Source organism: Oncorhynchus clarkii, chromosome 11, assembly GCF_045791955.1.
Source record: "Oncorhynchus clarkii lewisi isolate Uvic-CL-2024 chromosome 11, UVic_Ocla_1.0, whole genome shotgun sequence".
NCBI classification, from domain to species: Eukaryota; Metazoa; Chordata; class Actinopteri; order Salmoniformes; family Salmonidae; genus Oncorhynchus; species Oncorhynchus clarkii.
In genome coordinates, this window is record NC_092157.1 from 17,842,315 (window position 1) to 17,862,471 (window position 20,157).

The 20,157-nt window shown below is 42.4% G+C and overlaps 1 protein-coding gene across 1 annotated transcript; it reads right to left on the reverse strand.

The window, feature by feature from the left end:
- Positions 1 to 658: 658 nt before the first annotated feature.
- Positions 659 to 20,007, reverse strand: LOC139420312 (tumor necrosis factor receptor superfamily, member 11a, NFKB activator). The gene is made up of 9 exons (XM_071170259.1): positions 19,712 to 20,007; positions 10,044 to 10,119; positions 9,550 to 9,675; positions 9,238 to 9,387; positions 8,971 to 9,055; positions 8,441 to 8,628; positions 7,865 to 7,914; positions 6,836 to 7,769; positions 659 to 2,795 (listed from the first exon to the last, which is right to left on the reverse strand). Exons 1-9 carry the CDS (start codon positions 19,784 to 19,786, stop codon positions 2,482 to 2,484), a joined length of 1,998 nt encoding a protein of 665 aa, XP_071026360.1. The 5' UTR covers positions 19,787 to 20,007; the 3' UTR covers positions 659 to 2,481.
- Positions 20,008 to 20,157: the final 150 nt, after the last annotated feature.

Here is a 20,157-nt window from a genome sequence, read left to right on the forward strand (position 1 = left end):
TGTGCAATACATGTAATACAAGTAATACATCCTTTACTCGGTGGCATCATAGTTTAGTGCCAATGTTCTCCAATACATTACCCTCTAAATCTACACATTCTCTATTCTTATGTTCTCTAAAAGCAGCTGAGCTGAAGGCATCTGATGTAAACCATGTGCAGGCTAGTCATAACTTCCTGTTTTCACAGACAACAGAAAATACCCTCCTCTCCTGGTGGGCCTCTGGTTCTCAATGGCACACACGCACGTACACTTGCACGCAAACACAAATGACCCAAACCAGGCCCTAAATCAGCATCTCCAGCGCTTCTCATGTGGTTTTAGAGAAAATAGCCCTATCCTAGATGCTACGCAAGCTAAACGTGGCCAATGCTACGTTGGCCCTATACTGCCAGCCATCTTGTGTGATAATGAAATACTGTCAGTCTGTCTGTCTGCATTGGGACAGTGACAGAAACTGAAGCCCTGCCACATGTGTAATTAGCTCTGTTTTCACAGTCATTATGGCTCAGAGAGAAGATACATAACTTCATTGTAATGACCAGATAGCAGACATTATGGCTCAGAGAGAAGATAAATAACTTAATTGTAATGACCAGATAGCAGACAGTAAACCATGGAATAAAGGTATGGCTGCTGTCACAAAAAAAACACTCCATTTGAATCAAAACAGTTCTGTCATTTATTGAAATTTGAATCAATATTTATAGTTTATTTACAGACAAGTTTTCACTTTCAACTCTTGAAAGCTTTATTTGATTGGTTAGCTATTCAATAGCTGGTCTTAGACTTGGACTTGTAGACTAACTGTGTGAGCTGGTTTTCATTTCAACACAGCCTGGTCTAATAGACTAGACGTAACAAAGTAAATGTAAATCCGAGACAGTAGCATTAGTATATGTTACGTTTGGTATGGTTACAAAAGACAGAAGTTTACTTAAGGCAAAAAGTAAAAGGACAGGGGGGACAGGTGGGCGTATAATGCAAACATTATCGAATCGTATCACAGACAATTTTAGCTAATTATCTACTTGAACTACTTACTACTTTTTAGCTACTTTGCAACTACTTAGCATGTTAGCTAACCCTTCCCCTAACCTTACACTTTTTAGCTAACCCGAACTCAAACTCTTTTAGCTAAACCCAACTCTTTAACCTGCTAACCTTAACCCCTAGCATAACTAACGTTTGCCAGCTAGCTAATATTAGCCTCCTACCCACCTAGCTAACGTTAGCCTCAACAAATTGGAATTCGTAACATACTGTATCATACATTTTTCAAATTCGTATCATATTATACAAATTGTAATTTGTAACATATCATACGAAATGGATGATGGGCATCCTCAAATGAATACCTACCATACGAAACATAACATATGACACTAAATGTGAGTGTCTCTGATTTAAATATTGAATAATACAAAATGCTCGGAGACACTGTTGTTCAACCAGGTAAAGTCTTAAAGCTGCAATATGTAACTTTTTGGGTGACCCGACCAAATTCACATAGAAACGGGAGATATCGATCGGTCATTATCATTCAAAGCAAAGAAGCAGTAGATATGTTCTATGTGCACTATTTCTATGCGTTCCGTTCTGAAGTTTAGTTTTTTGCGTCTTTTACTTAAATATTTTTACACCAGCTTCAAACAGCTGAAAATACAACATTTTTGATTACGGTAAATATATTTCCCAGCGATTTAGATGCTACAATGATTCTCTACACTAGACATGCTTGTTTTGGCACAGACTGAAATTAGGCAAACTATTCGATTTTAGTAACCACGAAATGGCGGAGTGATTTCTGCATAGTGCAGTCTTTATTCTCTTTGGGTCAACACAATTGATTAAGGTGGATGAATCCCGGGTGTCCTGCTGTCCACAAGACTGTGTTAGCCCTCTGAGCTAAAGCTAACACAAGTCTTTTCAGACAAGGTTACTCATCACACGAGTGTGGATCACTGATCCACTTCCATGGTTTTTGTATTACGACAATAATGCTTTCGTTCCAAAGATTTCTTCATTAGTCCAACATCAACAATATTTTAGAAAACAAACAACACATTTACATGTATAGTATATAGCTCAACAAATGCATAGCATTTTTCTTAACAACAAACCGCACTCGTGGTGCTCTGAGAAGAAATCAACACCAAGGATAACAACAAGAAGGGAGTCATGGACTTGATTTCAGTTGTCCAGCTCTTTTAGATCAGTAAGAATGAAAGAAAGGAGACAATGAAGTAAAGGAGGCTTCATGAGACTATTGAGACAGCCATGAGGTCCAGATGAGGAACACAGTCCTCCAGGTTCCAGATCTAAGTCTATGGCACAGTTCCAATTCCTACCACCTACCCAGGAAGACTATGGACTATTGTTTCAAGTAGGTCGTAGCAATAGGTTTTGGAGTGTCAACTAGTCTGTGGCTTCACTCCTCTCTTTATGGTACACTATCCACAATTTTCTTGTCTCACTTCATCAGTCACTGGGCAACTCATCAGTCACTTCCTGAACTGGCAGGTTGTCATCCTGCTGTGGGGGGTTATGGGTAATGGAATTCCTTGGAGAAGGTGGAGGTGAATGACCGACACTTTTGGAGGAGGCAGAACTCTGGAACAACGGAGCTCTTTCATTGGCCTGTTCCTGGACGGGGATTCCGAATGCATCATCTGGCCCTTCCTCCTCGTTGCCTAGCGACGTCTGGCTGACGTAGACGACGATGACATCAGCGCTGAAGTTCATAACCTGACCGCTGGAGATGAAGGTGGTGTTATTGTTCCCCGTCACCTGACCTGGCAGAGAGAGAGTAGAGAGAGAGAGAGTAGAGGTAGAGAGAAGAGAGTAGAGGGAGAGAGAAAGAGAGACAGAGAATTAAGGGGTCAGTTTAGCCAGTTAGCCTAGTTAAGAGTCTTGCCATTGTGGTCTCTTTCCCAAAATGGTATCAGGTTTAATTTCACTACCAGAGGTTAAGGGACATAACCAACCAACGCAGAGAACCAAACCTCTTTTGAAATGTGTACAGAGGCCAATGTATGTTATGGTTGTGTAATTATGCAGTAACACACACAAACACAGGATCCTCTAAAGCTGTGATATAAAAAAATATGTTTATGTTAGGGGCGACCTCAGATGACTAATAGCGAGTAGGAGTGATGATGACCGTGCACAGTAACCATAGAAAGACCGTGGTCGGCTGCGGTTGCTTTGACCATAGTCCTGGTCAAGCACATCATAAACATATAATTTAACATCAGGGTTTCAGTGTGACCAGCAGTTTTCATTCTATGTGAAAATGTCAAACTTTATTCAAGCTGCCATTTAGACGTAGAGAAGTATAGTTTGTCATAACATTATTACAGACGACATGTCCGTCTCACTGCTGAAATAGAATTGCTGTTATTCAAGCTGGCATTTAGACGCTTGTATCGTAAGCAACTTACAGCTAATGTATTATCAAACCCACAACTTGTGAGAAGCACGATGCTCCAACCAACTGAGCCATCGGAACAACTCTGGCGTTTGCATTCAAACCAAGAGGAACAAACTGCCATCTTGTCCCTTATTTCCATGTTAGTAGTTCACACCGTTGATGGTATTTATAAACACAACTGGAAAACTACAGAAGTCCATGTCTGTTTCTGTCTGCTGCCCATTTCAACACCCCCCCCCTCCCCCCCCCCCCCTCTCTCTCTCTCTCATATTCCCATGTTAACTCTGTAGAGGTGCAATGAGACAGTCACTCCTCACACCTCATTTACACGAATGCATGCGCACGCGCACGCGCACATGCACACAAACCATAACATAGTATGTGTCAGTGTCTAGAATCCCATCTGAAATCATTTACTGGCACTGGAATACCAGTCTGGCCAGCCTGGTGTAAAAATGTAATTTCACCACCATCAATAAAACAAACAAACCCCCTGGTGTCTCTGTTTACAGCAGACTGTCTACAGTTTAACTACCCTAGGAGGGCAGATAACATCAATTATGAGAGGAAAATAATGGAACAGACGTAAACTGAGTGTGAAACTTGCTCTGCATCTCATTCTAGTCTAAAGTGGCTTCCTCTCCTCATCTCCTTTCCTTCTGGAGCTGATGTAGTCATGGGGAACACCTGTCTTCGCTTCGCTCGCTATACTACTTTCACCTATCGTGCAGGTCTATGTCCAGGAGACACAAGGACTATTGAGATGCAGCCCGTCTCACCGAGGTGTGATCCCATAATTCAGTTGTTCCCAAACTGAGAGGTGCGTAATAGTAGTGCATCATCAGTTCCTCTTGTCATATCAGTCAGTACATACCTTAGAGAGCTACAGTATTTATAACTTTAGAACTTGTCAGACATTTCCAGATCAACTAGCCTGTCAGCTAAAGCTTTTTTATTTGTTTTTTTTAGCCCATAGATATTGTTCAATTTTTTTTGTCACTCAAATAGCACATGGACACACATTAGACATGGCAAAACATATAGAATTGCAAGAAGATTTGCTTTAAAACTGTAAAATGTTCTTTGCATCCCATGACAAAATGTGTAGAATTGCAAAAAATAAGCTTTAAACCTGCTAAATTCTCTCCAGTGCTTGTGCTCATAGAAATAGATGTGGCGTGTGCGCGCGCAGGGTTGTGTGGGATGTTCCCCAATGCTTCAAGGGGGGCCCTGAGTGAAAAGGTTTGGGAGCCCCCGCCATAATTAACCTCTCTGAGCGGGAAGTCCAGTTAATGACATGTTATTACTGCATTATGAGAAATGTGGTTTATTTACTTACTGCTGCTTTGGGGCATAATTAAAGTATACAGTGATCAACGAGAGTCTGAAAGTGTGTGAGTCTGGGTATTACTCAAGGGATGTGTATTCAGAGCACATCTTGTTTCAATTAGACCTGTAGTCACTTTGCAAAACCCTGTAGAACTCTGGAACTGGGTGAACAGGAGTGTTGTGGTGGGCAGAGCTCACACTCAGAGAGCTAAACACACACACGTTACAGCACGGTGTAATCACTGGCTCATCACACACACATTCCCCTTCCTACTGTGTGTGGTCTTTAAAACAAGCCAACAGTGTACAATATTAGTCGGAAACCAATATACTTATTTTGGAGGAGCAACAATGTGAAAAGATATTTCTGAAATCTCAGTTACAGTCCTAGCCAAAACAATGTACAATAACCCAGATCCAATAACCCAGGAGAAACACCAGTGGATGTATTTATCTTTCCTCTTTAACAATGGTTGGAATGTATAATGACATGTGGACAGTGCCTTCAGAAAGTATTCACACCCCTTTAGTTCTTCTACATTATGTTGCATTACAGCCTGAATTTAAAATGGACTAAATTGAGATTTTGTGTCACTGGTCTACACACAGTACCCCAAAATGTAAAAGTGGAATTTTGTTTGCAGAACATTTTAGAAATTAATAAAAAATGAAAAGCTGAAATGTCTTGAGTCAAAAACTATTCAACCCTTTTGTTATGGCAAGCCTAAATAAGCTCAGGAATACAAATGTGCATAACAAATCGCATGGACTCATTCCGCGTTCAATAATATGGTTAACATTATTTTAGAATGACTACCCCCTCTCGGTACCATTCATACAATGATCTGTAAAGTCCCTTCATCGAGTAGTGAATTTCAAGCACAGATTCAACCACAAAGACCAGGGAGGTTTTTCCAATGCCTTGCAAAGAAGGGCACCGATTGGTAGATGTGTAACATTTTAAAAAGATGACACTGATATCCCTTGGTGAAGCATGGCAAAGTTATTAATTAGGCTTTGGATGGTGTATCAATACACCCAGTCACTACAAAGATACAGGCGTCCTTCAAAACTCAGTTGCCGGGAAGGAAGGCAACTGCTCAGGGATTTTCACCATGAGGCCAATGGTGATTTTAAAACTGAGGTTGGATCAACAACATTGTGGTAACTCCACAATACTAACTTAAATGGCAGAGTGAAAAGAAGGAAGCCTGTACAAAATACAAATATTCCAAAACATGCATCCTGTCTGCAACAGAGCACTTAAGAAATATTGCAAAAAATGTGGTGAAGAAATGTAGTTTTGGTCCTGAATACAAAGCGTTATGTTTGGGGCAAATCCAACACAACGCATCACTGAGTACCACTCTTCATATTTTTAAGCACGGTGGTGGCTGCACAAGTTATGGGTATGCTTGTCAATGGCAAGGACTAGGGAGATTCCTAGGATAAAAATAAACAGAATACAACTATAAGCACAGGCAAAATCCTAGAGGATAACCTGGTTCAGTCTGCTGGCTAACATACACTGGGAGACAAATTCACCTTTCAGCAGGACAATAACCTAAAACAAGGCCAAATCTATACTGGAGTTCCTTACCAAGACGCATTGAATGTTCCTGAGTGGCCTAGTTACAAATTTTACTTAAATCTATGGTAAGACTTGAAAATGTCTGTCTAGCAATGATCAACAATCAACTTGACAGAGCTTGAAGAATTTAAAAAAGAATAACTGGGAAAATATTGTACAATCCAGGTGTGCACAGCTCTTAGAGACTTACCCAAAAAGCCTCACAGCTGTACTTACAAAGTATTGACTCAGGTGTGTGAATAATTATGTAAATTTGTTATTTCTTTATTGGATTTTCAATACATTTGCAAACATTTCTAAAAACATGTTTTACTTTGTCATTATGGGGTATTGTGTGTAGATGGGTGAGAATTAAAAAATATATTTAATCCATTTTGAATTCAGGCTGTAACACAATAAAATGTGGACCAAGTCAAGGGATATGAATACTGTATTTAGCCTTTTTCTTGTAAAAAAGTGTGGCACTGCTGTGCAGTATATACCTGAGGTGAGTGCTGGTTCCGCAAGTTGGCTCTGGATACAATCAGGGGCACACTCCAGCTCCGAGCCCCCAGATAAGAGCTTGTTTCCTCCACTGCCCCTCCAGGAAAGTCCCTGGTTTGGCTCACTGCCGGAGGCCTCAGAGCTTAGCTTGGACTGCTGGTCTCCCACGGTCACAGAGGGTTCAGGAGAGGTTATGGAGGTTGAAGTGGGTGTGGTGTCTGTGGTGGGTGTGGAGCTTATGCTAGAGTTCAGTCTGTATAGCCCATCCACTTTCCTCTGTGAGCTGTCAATCAGCTGAGCTTTGACCTCTGACCTGGCTGGGGTCAGTGGCAGGTAGAGGTCACATGACGGCATGACGGGGGAAAGGGGGGAGGAGGTGGGAGAAAGGGAGTAGGGGGAGGTATTACAGCTCATCTCAGAGCTCTTCCCTTGAGAGCCCTCAACTATCTTGGCCCTCTCCCTCCCTCCATCTTTCCTTTCATCCTTCTTTCCATCCCTGCTCTCCCCATCTCCTCCACAGGAGCAGGTCCCGAGGGTTCCAGGGTTGACGGCCTGACTACAGTCTTCATTCTCTCCTACCTCTAAAGGTTCCCTCACAGACAACACACACACACAGGAGCCAGCCCACAGTGGAGACACACACACACCCTCTGATACACCCTCCTCACACACAGCCTCCTCAGAAACCTCCTCCGCCTCCCCTGACCCCTCACTTCCCATCCCCTCATCCTCCTCCTCCCTCCTCTCCTCCTTCATCTCTTTAATGGGTGGTAGTTTGACCCGGTCACCAGGTATGGCTGTAGGACAGGTGTGTAGAGTTTCTGAGGGCGTGTCAGCAAGGACAATCAGACAGGTTTTCTCACACAGGGTGCAGTTCTGCCCCCCTACCCCACCTCCTTCACCCCCACTGTGGTAGAGAGGGGCCAGAGTCTCCTGGAGAGAATCACAAACAGATAGGTTAGTCTGAGAGCCATTGAATGTTTTATTTAGTCTACTGTTTATGCATGTCATCAAAAAGTCTACCCTACCTGCTGTATCCGGGTCCTTTTCAGATTCTGGACACATAATCGCAAATTCACTGTAAAACATAAGAGGATGACAGTCATTCATTTCAGATACATTTTATGCCAAGGAATATTTCTATAAAAAAATGATTCCTTCAAGAATATTGTCCTCTGCAACAAATTCAACCTGGGTAGACATAACATAGCAAATGTAAATCTGTCTCCCTCCATTTAGTATCATATGTTACGTTTAGTATGGTATGTATTAATTTATGGATGTCCATCATCCATTTCGTATGATATGTTACGAATTCCAATTTGTTGTGGCTAACTTTAGCTAGGGGTTAAGATTAGGGTTAAGGTTAGGATTAGGAATTAGGTTAAAGGGTTAAGGTTAGCTAACATGCTAAGTAGTTGCTAATTAGCTCAAATGCTAAAGTTGTCCGTGATGAGATTCAAACACAAAACCTTCGGGTTGCTAGATGTTCACAGTATACGCCCACCTATCCACCCCGACCGTGGGTGTTCAGGATTTACGTTTACTATGTTACCTCTAGTCTATGAGACACGGCGGACAAATTTAATTTCTCACTCGGGTACCTGAGAGTAGTTTGAGTTTGTCCTTGTAGCAGAAGAGCAGGAGGATGAGGAGACAGAGGACAGTGATGACTGACAGAATACACACTAGGACCCAGGAGGAGGTAGAGGAACCAGAGAGATGGGGTCCACAGACAGCATCAGTCTGGTCGCTACCGGTCTTTTTGTCACTCTTCCCCAGGCCTTTACAACTGGAAGGAGAAAACACCCAAGGACACATGGTCATTATTTCTGTTTTATAGCAATTCAGGCATTCTCTCTCTTCTTTCTTTCCCTCTCTCGCTCTGCTCTTTTTCTCTCCTTCCCTCCCCCTCTGTTCTCTTGGTTGACCACAGAGTCAGGCAGTGCTAGAAGCTGCTCTGTGTTCCAGTGGAAGTGGTTCAGCATTAGTCAGAACAGCGCTGTGGTGGAGCTTCGAGCGCCTGTAGAACCCTGTTCCTGCCTCACTGAATGGGACACACTGGACTGAAGAGGAGCACCCAGGGGAAAAGACATTGTATGAAGGGACACGGTATAGGTGTGTGTTAACTCACTTGGTCCACTGTCTGCATGGTTCTATAGAGGTGTTGGGAGAGAAATATCCTCTCTTGCACGCAACACAAGTTCTCCTGCCCGCCTCTGAGTTTAAAACACACATGACAGAGAAGAGTGAAAAACTGGACTGCTAACAACAGTGGCAACACAGAAGTATGTGTGTGTGCCTGCCTGTGTGTGTGTGTGTGTGTGTGTGTGTGTGTGTGTGTGTGTGTGTGTGTGTGTGTGTATGCATGTTCATGTCTGCGTGTGTATGTCTCTCTCACCAGTGTCAGTCTCCAGTCCATATCCTGGTCCACAGGTAGGAATCTTCTCACAGAACTCACAGTTGATAGGAGAACACTCTAGACCAGGTTGACATTGACAGGGTACCGCAGCCTGGGGGTTACTGGGCCTCTCACGATTAAAACCTTTACCTGGGGTTTCCCAAACAGGTCAGAGGTTAGGGGTTAACCAAAGCAAACACCACAGACATCAGCATCTCTAAAAGCCTTTGCTAAAATGTATAGAAAACAAAGCTTCAACAGTAGACTTAAAGTCATCCTTCCAACTAGACTAGACTCCAGTCACCTACTGACCTGTGTCACAGAACTTCTGTGGCAGACACTTGGTCTCGTTGGTCCAGTCAGGCTGGTACTCATCACGACCACACTGACGACACTTGGTGTCAGAGTACCCAGAACACTCTGCAAACACATAGGACCCTGGGGAGTGGGGAAGAGCGAGAGGGTTAGACTGGCCACAGGTTAATACAGCATTGCTGCAGTGATCTGCTGAGGTAAGAGAAAGCGGAAGAGGAAGAGGCTAAAATAGATACATTTCCGTTACGCTTAGAGATGGACAGTTATTTGGGGATTAGGGCATGTGTAGGGTGTGTGCACATGTGTATGTATTGCAGCAAGTCACTTCCTCTTTCACATCCTTCCTCATTTATTTTCAGGAAAAATGAAACATGGCAGTTTCTTTCTTCCATGCATATGATGGCTCTCTGCTAAAGCCCAGACAACTGGTTCTGTAGAGTGGTCATATTGGGTGTTAATGGCCATTCATGTATTTCTCTGGTTTAGTTTACCTGGTTCACACCTCCTGCAGCATCTCTTGTCTTTGAGGTACTGCTGCTGGGTACAGGTGGGTCTGGAGAGGGCTCTCTGGAAGACAAAACACAAACCACTATGGCCAATCTGGTTGTGTCAAGGCCTAAAACAATTATTGGCAGGTGACAGTAAATTTAAACAAAATGTCATTCACTCATTTGTTTATTCACCGTACAAAAAGAAAACGCATGGGGAAAAAATCTGGTTAAAAAGGTGGTTCATGTCTGGACATGTGAAAAATGACACGTGTGAACGTCTGTCACGTGAAATGTGAGGTGAAAACGGGTTATTCCCCTCACATATAAAAAGTGGACTTCAAGACATGTGAACAACTGACTTCACGTGTCTCTTTTCTTATGTGAACATTTCTGCTGAACGTGTGAAAACAGCTACTTCACATGTGAACATGCTCATTTATCATGTGTGTTGTTTGTAAGGGTCATTCATGAATTTGTAGACATGAGATATAAGTCTATCAATAAGACTAAACAGTGGTTGTTGGAGGAAAAGAGAAGAGGATTGCCCAAGACAGAAAGAAACCCCCAACCCCTCAAGGCATTCCACTGCAAACATTCTCACTGTCAACAGAATGCATTTTGGAATACAACATTACTGGAATAAAACTTTGTTCTAATGATTTGATTCCAAACTGTTCTAACGACCAAGCCCTTTTAAACAAGACCATAAAATACAAATAGTGCCCACTTCAGCAGAGCATACTGGCATTGTAGTAGTCACCAAGGGGATACTTGGCTGTGGAGGGAGGGTGGTCGCCTCAGTGGCTCATTGAAGCTTGGTGTACAGATGTAGGATCTTCACCCTGTTGCAGGATAACTTTCCAGTTCAATTTGAAACTTGTAGTGTACAGTGCATTCGGGAATGTATTCAGACCCCTTCTATTTTGTTACATTACAACCTTATTCTAAAATGGATTAAATAAACAAATGTCCTCAATCTACACACAATACCCAATAATGACAAATATGTTTTTTTTGGCCAATTTTAAAAAATAAACAGAAACAGTTTATTTACATTTACAAGTATTCAGACCCTTTGCTACGAGACTCAAAATTGAGCTCAGGTGCATCCTGTTTTCACTGATGTGTTTCCACAACTTGATTGGAGTCCACCTGTGGTAAATTAAATTGATTGGACATGATTTGGAAAGGCACACACCTGTCTATACAAGGTCCCACAGTTGACAGTGCATGTCAGAGCAAAAACCAAGCCATGAGGTCGAAGGAATTTTCTGTAGAGCTTCAAAACAGGATTGTGCTGAGGCACAGATCTGGGGAAGGGTACCAAAACATTTCTGCAGCATTGAAGGTCCCCAAAAACACAGTGGCCTCCATCATTCTTAAATGGAAGAAGTTTGGAACCACCAAGACTCTTCCTAAAGCTGTCTGCCCGGCCAAACTGAACAATCGAGGGAAAAGGGCCTTGGTCAGGGGAGGTGACCTATAACTCGATGGTCACTCTGACAGAGTTCCTCTGTGGAGATGGGAGAATCTTCCAAAAGGCCAAACATCTCTGCAGCACTACACCAATCAGGGCTTTATGGTAGAGTGGCTAGACGGAAGCCACTCCTTAGTAAAAGGCACATGACAGCCGGCTTGTAGTTTGCCAAAAGGCACCTAAAGGACTCTCAGACCATGAGAAACAAGATTCTCTGTTCTGATGAAACCAAGATTGAACTCTTTGCTTCAAGTCCGGAGGAAACCTGGCAACATCCCTATGGTGAAGCATGGTGGTGGCAGCATCATGCTGTGGGGATGTTTTTCAGTGGCAAGGACTGGGAAAGTAGTCAGGATCGAGGGAAAGATGAATATAGCAAAGTACAAAGAGACCCTTGATGAAAACCTGCTCCAGAGCGCACAGGACCTCAGACTGTGGTGAAGGTTCACCTTCCAACAAGACAAAGCCCCTAAGCACACAGCCAAGACAACGCAAGAGTGGCTTCTGAATGTCCTTGAGTGGCCCAGCCAGAGCTCAGACTTGAACTCAATCAAACATCTTTGAAGAGTGAAGAGACCTGAAAATAGCTGTGCAGCGACGCTCCCCATCCAACCTGACAGAGCTTGAGAGGATCTGCAGAGAAGAATGGGAGAAACCCCCCAAATACAGGTGTGTCAAGCTTGTAGCGTCATACCCAAGAAGACTCAAGAATGTAATCGCAAGATTAAGATCCTACATCTGTGTAATATACACTTAAAACATGAGTTTCTCTCTACTGTGAACACTGATCGTGCTGTGGTCTACCCACCCACTGCTGTTGGCAGGGGTTCAATGGTAAGCTAATACAATACCCCTCACCACAAACACACATATGCATGTACCTCCCCAGCCAGTGTTCTGAATTACAGAATAATACTGTTATGAGAGAAAATATGCTGAACCAAAAGTTTCTTTGTGAAGGAATAGAACTAACAAAAACACCTAATTCTCCATTTATATAAACCTTCAAACACCACAAGCACAGAGTGCTTCTCCCTAGTATTACTAACCCCATCCTAAAGAATCTTACAGTAGCTCTACTTCACTGTCACATGGCACAACTCTTGCCTCTCTCCATCTCTCCCTCTGCTGTCTGTGCCCCCATGCCAGCTCTGTCCCCCAATCACAGACTACAGAAACTCATCTAAAGATTCTCATTCAGGTTTTTCTTGTTACCCACCAAGTAAACAAAAACAAAGTCTGTAGCCACGTCTTAAGCTGCAACCCAGAACAAACAAGCTTTCTGCGACCAACCCTTTGAAAACCTCCACTGATACGGTTTTAGTCTGTGTGTCTGTGGTGCCAGAGATCCCAACCAGTTCAATTACTTCCACAGTGTCTCACATCAGTCATTGTTTTGCTTTTAATGATGAATGCCACTCATAGTTGTGACCACAGTCATAAGGAGCAACATGTGTTAGAGGAGACAAGCTGACTGAGATCAGAGCAATGCTGCCATGCATCAACTTACAGCTGTTGGAGAAGGACACATTTCCCATACATCGAAGAAGAAGGTGGGTGAGTAATGGAGCAGTAGTTCCGATGGCTCAGCATGGTGCTGGAAACACTATAGTTGTGGGTTTGATTCCTGGATGGGCCATATATAGATCGGTCCTCTGGACCCCAAGGGCTGCATGTTTTGGTTTTTGTCCTAGCACTACACAGCTGATTCAGATCAGCTAATCATCAACCTTCGATCATTTGAAACAGCTGTGTAGTGTTAGCAAAAACCAAAACGTGCATGCCTTGGGGTCCCGAGAACCCAGTTTTGTAAACGCTGCCTTACCGTATAACTGTCATGGATCAATGTTTCAGAGATGAGGGAAGGATATGCAGGAAGGAGGTGAGGGAAGAAGGCATGTTGAGACTATTGACACCCAACCGTGACAGACAGTATTGCTCAGTGACAGATTTGGGCGAAAGGGGGCAGGAAAACAAAAGAATGCTGGGAATCGTATTTCAGTTTCCTCTGCCTCCGAACATCAGGCCATAATTGAGACGTTGCTGCAATATGTTTTAATTCATTAAATATATAAGAGCATGGCTGGATCCACCCTAATGATTACAGGCTAAACTAGAGAAAGGCCAGGATGTTACATAGGCACCTCTAACCTCCATCCATTCTTATTTTATCTGAAGTGCAACCACATTCAGTTCTGTTACATGCAAACATTGGTTCCCAACCTGTTTGTGTGTGTGCTGTGAACCATCACAAGCTTTAAAAGAAGAGATAGAGATATACAACGTAGAACAACAAATAATGCATGCAGAGCAGAATTAGGCCGATACCCGCTAATGATCGAAATCCACAAAACAGCCGTTAAATTCTACAACCACCTAAAAGGTAGCGATTCCCAAATGTTCCATAAAGCCATCACCTACAGAGAGATGAACCTGCAGAAGAGTCCCCTAAGCAAGCTGGTCCTGCGGGCTCGGTTCACAAACACACCCCACAGAGCCCCAGGACCGCAACACAATTAGACCCAACCAAATCATGAGAAAACAAAAAGATAATTACTTGACAGATTGGAAAGAATTAACAAAAAAACAGAGCAAACTAGAATGATATTTGGCCCTAAACAGAGTACACAGTGGCAGAAAACCTGACCACTGTGACTGACCCAAGCTCTAGTGACACCCATCCCGGATTCGGGAGCGTAATCATCGACTGACACTAATTAGCATAACGCAATGGACATAAATATTACTAGAAAATATTCCTATTCATGAAAATCACAAGTGAAATATATTGAGACACAGCTTAGCCTTTTGTTAATCACCCTGTCATCTCAGATCTTCAAAATATGCTTTACAGCCAAAGCAAGACAAGCATTTGTGTAAGTTTATCGATAGCCTAGCATAGCATTATGTCCAGCTAGCAGCAGGTAACTTGGTCACAAAATCAGAAAAGCAATCAAATTAAATAGTTTACCTTTGATGAGCTTCGGATGTTTTCACTCACGAGACTCCCAGTTAGATAGCCAATGTTCCTTTTTTCCAAAAATATTATTTTTGTAGGAGAAATAGCTCCATTTGTTCTTCACATTTGGCTGAGAAATCGACCGGAAATTTCGGTCACGACAACGCCGAAAAATATTCCAAATTAGCTCCATAATATCGACAGAAACATAGCAAACGAGGGCCTCCCGGGTGGCGCAGTGGTTAAGGGCGCTGTACGCAGCGCCAGCTGTGCCATCAGAGTCCTGGGTTCGCGCCCAGGCTCTGTCGTAACCGGCCGCGACCGGGAGGTCCGTGGGGCGATGCACAATTGGCCTAGCGTCGCCCGGGTTAGGGAGGGCTTGGTCGGTAGGGGTGTCCTTGTCTCATCGCGCACCAGCGACTCCTGTGGCGGGCTGGGCGCAGTGTACGCTAGCCAAGGTGGCCAGGTGCACGGTGTTTCCTCCGGCGCATTGGTGCGGCTGGCTTCCGGGTTGGATGTGCGCTGTGTTAAAGAAGCAGCGGCTTGGTTGGTTGTGTATCGGAGGACGCATGACTTTCAACCTTCGTCTCTCCCGAGCCCGTACGGGAGTTGTAGCGATGAGACAAGATATTAGCTACTACAACAATTGGATACTACGAAATTGGGGAGAAAAAGGCGTAAAATTACAAAAATAATAATAATAATAATAATAAAGAAACATAGCAAACGTTCTTTATAATCAATCCTGAAGGTGTTTTTCAAATATCTATTCGATAATAGATCCACCGGGACAATTGGTTTTTCAGTAGGACCGATTGGAAAAATGTATGTATTTTACGCGAGAATCACTCTGAGAGCCATCAGGTTACCACTTACACAATGTAGCCGCTTACGGGTATTCTTCAACATAAAGGCGTAAAACTACGTCACAATGCTGTAGACACCTTGGGGAATACGTAGAAAAAGTAATCTGGTTGATAGCCCATTCACTGCTCAATAGGGACGCATTGGAACGCAGAGCTTTCAAAATATGAGGCACTTCTGGATTGGATTTTTCTCAGGCTTTCACCTGCAATATCAGTTCTGTTATACTCACAGACAATATTTTTACAGTTTTGGAAACTTTATAGAGTGTTTTCTATCCTAAGCTGTCAATTATATGCATATTCTAGCATCTTGTCCTGACAAAATATCCTGTTTACTTTGGGAACGTTATTTTTCCAAAAATGAAAATACTGCCCCCTAGGCACAAGAGGTTATTAAGGAAAGCTTTGACTATGTACAGACTCAGTGAGCCTTGCTATTGAGAAAGGCCGTCGTAGGCAGACATGGCTCTCAAGAGAAGACAGGCTTATGTGCACACTGCCCACAAAATGAGGTGGAAACTGAACTGCACTTCCTAACCTCCTGCCTAACGTACGACCATATTAGGGACACATTATTTCATCAGAACACACAGATCCAAAGAATTTGAAAACAAACCCGATTTTGATAAACTCCCATATCTACTGGGTGAAATACCACAGTGTGCCATCACCACAGCAAGATTTGTGACATGTTGCCACAACAAAAAGGTCAACCAGTGAAGAACAAACACCATTGTAAATACAACCCATATTTATGTTTATTTATTTTCCCTTTTGTACTTTAACCATTTGCTCATCGTTACAACACTGTATATATACATAATATGACATTTGTAATGTCTTTATTATTTTGGAACTTCTGTGAGTGTAATGTTTCCTGTTCATTTTTATTGTTAATTTCACATTTGTATATTATCTACTTCACTTGCTTTGGCAATGTTAACATATGTTTCCCATGCCAAAAGCCCCTTGAATTGAAATAGAGAGAGAGAGAAAGGAAGAGAGTGCGCGATAGAGAGACCTGGCTCTCAAGAGAAGACAGGCTAGGTGCACACTGCCCACAAAACGAGATAAAAACTGAGCTGCACTTCCTAACCTCCTGCCAAATGTATGACCATATTAGAGGCACATATTTCCCTCAGGTTACATAGACCGACAAAGAATTTGAACACAAATCCAATTTTGATACATTTGCATATCCATTAGATGAAATACCACACAGTGTGCCATTACAGCAGCAAGATGTGTGACCTGTTGCCAGAAGAAAAGGGCAACCAAATATTTATGTTTATTTTTTCCCCCTTTGTAGTTTAACTATTTGCACTTCGTTACAACATTGTACATAGCCATAATATGACTTTTGAAATGTCTCTACTCCTTTGAAACTTTTGTGAGTTTAATGTTTACTGTTCATTTTTATTGTTTATTTAACTTTTGTTTATCATCTATTTCACTTGATTTGGCAATGTAAACATATGTTTCCCATGCCATTAAAGCTATTTGAATTTAAATGAATTCAGAGTGAGAGGAAGAGAGAGAGAGAGAGAGAGAGAGGGGGGGGGGGAGCGAGGGATAGAAAGAGAGAGATGAGTGGCTGACTGAGTGTGAATGAGTGAGTGAGATAGAAGACTAGAGAAAGAGTGTGTGACAGTTCTCACAACCAGTAGCACCTGTAAAATACTATCCTTCTTTGTTTGTGTATGGGGGGGTGGGGGGGGGGGGGGGGGGGCTGCAATCCCTGATCCCATCATCTTCTCTGACATGAGATACATTCCAGTCTTTCTCAGATTTGCATAACCGCCACCCCAAACTCTGACACCAGGCCAAGAACAACCTCTCCCGCATTAATGATTTAACACCTGGGTATTTGTAGACTACAGATTAAAATCTAGGTACTCTGTGAATTATTGCATGATAATCTCATGTCCATTCATGTTACTACCAAGGGATATAAATGATATGTAATGACTTATAAACAGTTTACTTATGGTTAACATATGTAACAATGGTTTATAGCCCTTTATAAACAGATCTCCATCTAAAGTACTGTCTGCCGCCGGATGTGGGCTGTAGTAGACTGTATGTCTGTCTCTCTGTCATCGAAGCACCACCACAACGCTTTATATTTTACCACGAACTCCGCAGCAGAAGCGAACTCCTTCGTCCTCTGCTCTTTAGCACGCGCGAGGTTCCAATAAATCACGTTTTGCGGGGGAAGTTGTGAAGCACCAGGGAAACTGTGAAGCATGCTGTACCCTATTGTGTGATTGTGTTTATGAGTCTGTTATTAAAGAATGTGAAACAATGTGTATGTTTAATGCTTTTCATTAAATCATGTACGGCTATACTTATTGTTTTTAAATGATTAAAGGAATGGAAACATTGTGATTTTAGTGTGCGGAACGGCTTGCAGGGGAACTCAGTTAAACGTGTCATGAGGCTGATGGCTAAAAAACAGTCTGTACTATATCTAGATTCTACAATATATTTTCACTTTAAATAATGTATTTTCTCCCCAAATAGAAGCTATATTTATCACGGTCCACAACTTGGTTGGTTTCTTCGTCTGTCACTCTCTCAGGTTAAGACTTGTCCTACAGGAGTGAGAATGAGGCAACACCTGGGCTTGTCCAGTTAGTACAGTTAGTATAGTTGTAGACACTTAGCGTTTAGATACTGTAGACACTTAGCGTTTAGATACTGTAGACACTTAGCGTTTAGATACTGTAGACACTTAGCGTTTAGATACTGTAGACACTTAGCGTTTAGATACTGTAGACACTTAGCGTTAAGATACTGTACACTTAGCATTTAGATACTGTAGACACTTAGCGTTTAGATACTGTAGACACTTAGCGTTAAGATACTGTAGACACTTAGCGTTTGCCTGCACATTAGACAAAACATAAATGACTAAATGAATACTAGTGTAGTGTTTGGTATTGCATAAAAGACTGACAATTGTCTCGCATAAGAAGAGAGTCATTACAATAGAAAATATGACTAGAAATGTATGTTTTGATAACAACGAGCATTGCCAGTAAAAAGATGGACATGTGCAACTCAGTGAAAATCGTATATAGTTGAGGACAAATAGACTGAAATTATTTATTTTTTAAACGTTTGGTGTTCACTTGTGTTTAAATTCCAACTGCACAGGACCCCCCTCACTTCAAAGTCAAAACATGTAATGGAGTAAATGATTCACGCACTCCATTGTAAAGTGCAAGGTAGCCCAATACTGGACTAAATGAGCCTAAAGTTACTCTTTATTTTCCAAGAAACTTACCTGTTTTGTTTAGAGGCGAATTGCCTCTGGCAGTTAAAACAGCCAAATGCTCCATCTAAACTTGAATCGATTCTCAATTGTAGTAAGGTTCTAGAAACATAAAGCCCTTTACTTTCATATCAGATCAAAATAATTTCACAAATGCAAAATACACACTTACTGCCCACTGTTTTAACACAGTTTTAGCAAACAGTATTTTTCAGTGACAACACTTTTTGTGGCATGTCCGACTTCCTCACAGGTATTTGGAAACGCAGATAGTCCTAGCTAATTAGTACAGGTAGTACACTCTGTCTTCCCTCTTTTTTTCAGTAAACAAGCGCTGTAACATGGGAATATGGTCATGTGGGAACCGTAACCATATACAGGTGTGTAGTAATTTAAGCTTTTTTGAATTATTATTATTTCTGGCTGATATGAAAGATATGTTCCTTACGTTTCCAAAACCGTACCGCAAGCAATGCGTGTTAACGTTTAGATCAAGTGTCGGGGCTTTTAAAAAACTTAACTGGCCAGAAGATACCTTAATCAATTAGGTGCTAAAGGTAGTTTGTGTATATGAATGGGGTAAGTGCAAAGGTACCAATGTACATGAAAGCAACCGTAGGTCCTGCATTTCTCAATGGAATATCTGACATGCAACATATTGCTCAGACAGTTGCAACACCAACCCGGAGGATGGGGAGAAAGACGGAAGAGAACACGTCCTAAATCCCCTAGACAAACCCACATGATCCTGATTTACAAGACAAACGCCCCCACAACACATTGGAGCCGAAACGTGAACGTCCGGTAAAAACAACCTTAAGGCCAGCAAGAATGCATCCAGCTGTCCTTTACAGTTTACAGGGAACGGTAGAGGGCCGGGGTGCTTGGTCACGACCCAAACATAAATGTTTCCACTTGATGCTCAAGCATGTCTGTTTTCTACCAACTCTTCCAGAGCAATAACAATGGCTAGATGAAGACCTACTCTAGATATAGAGAAAACTCTATACACCCATTAAATAAAACTTTTATCTATATAAAGCACATTTTTATGTATGCAATGACTTTTTTGAGTAGCCTATGACTTACCTGTGCGCACAGATTGAGAACCAGATGGGTGACCCAGCCTTGAAATATCCAACTGGTAGGGAAGTGAACTCTCATCTCTCCTCCTTAGAGACACAAATCAGAGAAGACAAGAAATCCAATTATCTTGTGCAGATTTAGGATGGTCGATAGCAAAGGAACCGGTACGGTTTTCTCGGTAATTATAGGGATTTTGGGGGATACAGTGTGCAGCCTCCAGACCAGTCTGGCATTCTCGCTTCGCATGCCCGGTAATGCACGCTCTGCTCTCCTCTAGTAACACCCACGCGCTCTAGAGTGAGCAGCCTCCGGTGAAAACACAGTAAATTTACTAGCACTACCGGAGAGAGAGTTGGGGAAGATCCCGCCCCTCTGACCTTCTCCTCCAATGGGTTTTGAGGAGACGAGGAGAGAGGACGCGAGGAGCATGCAATTGAGATTCTCTCATA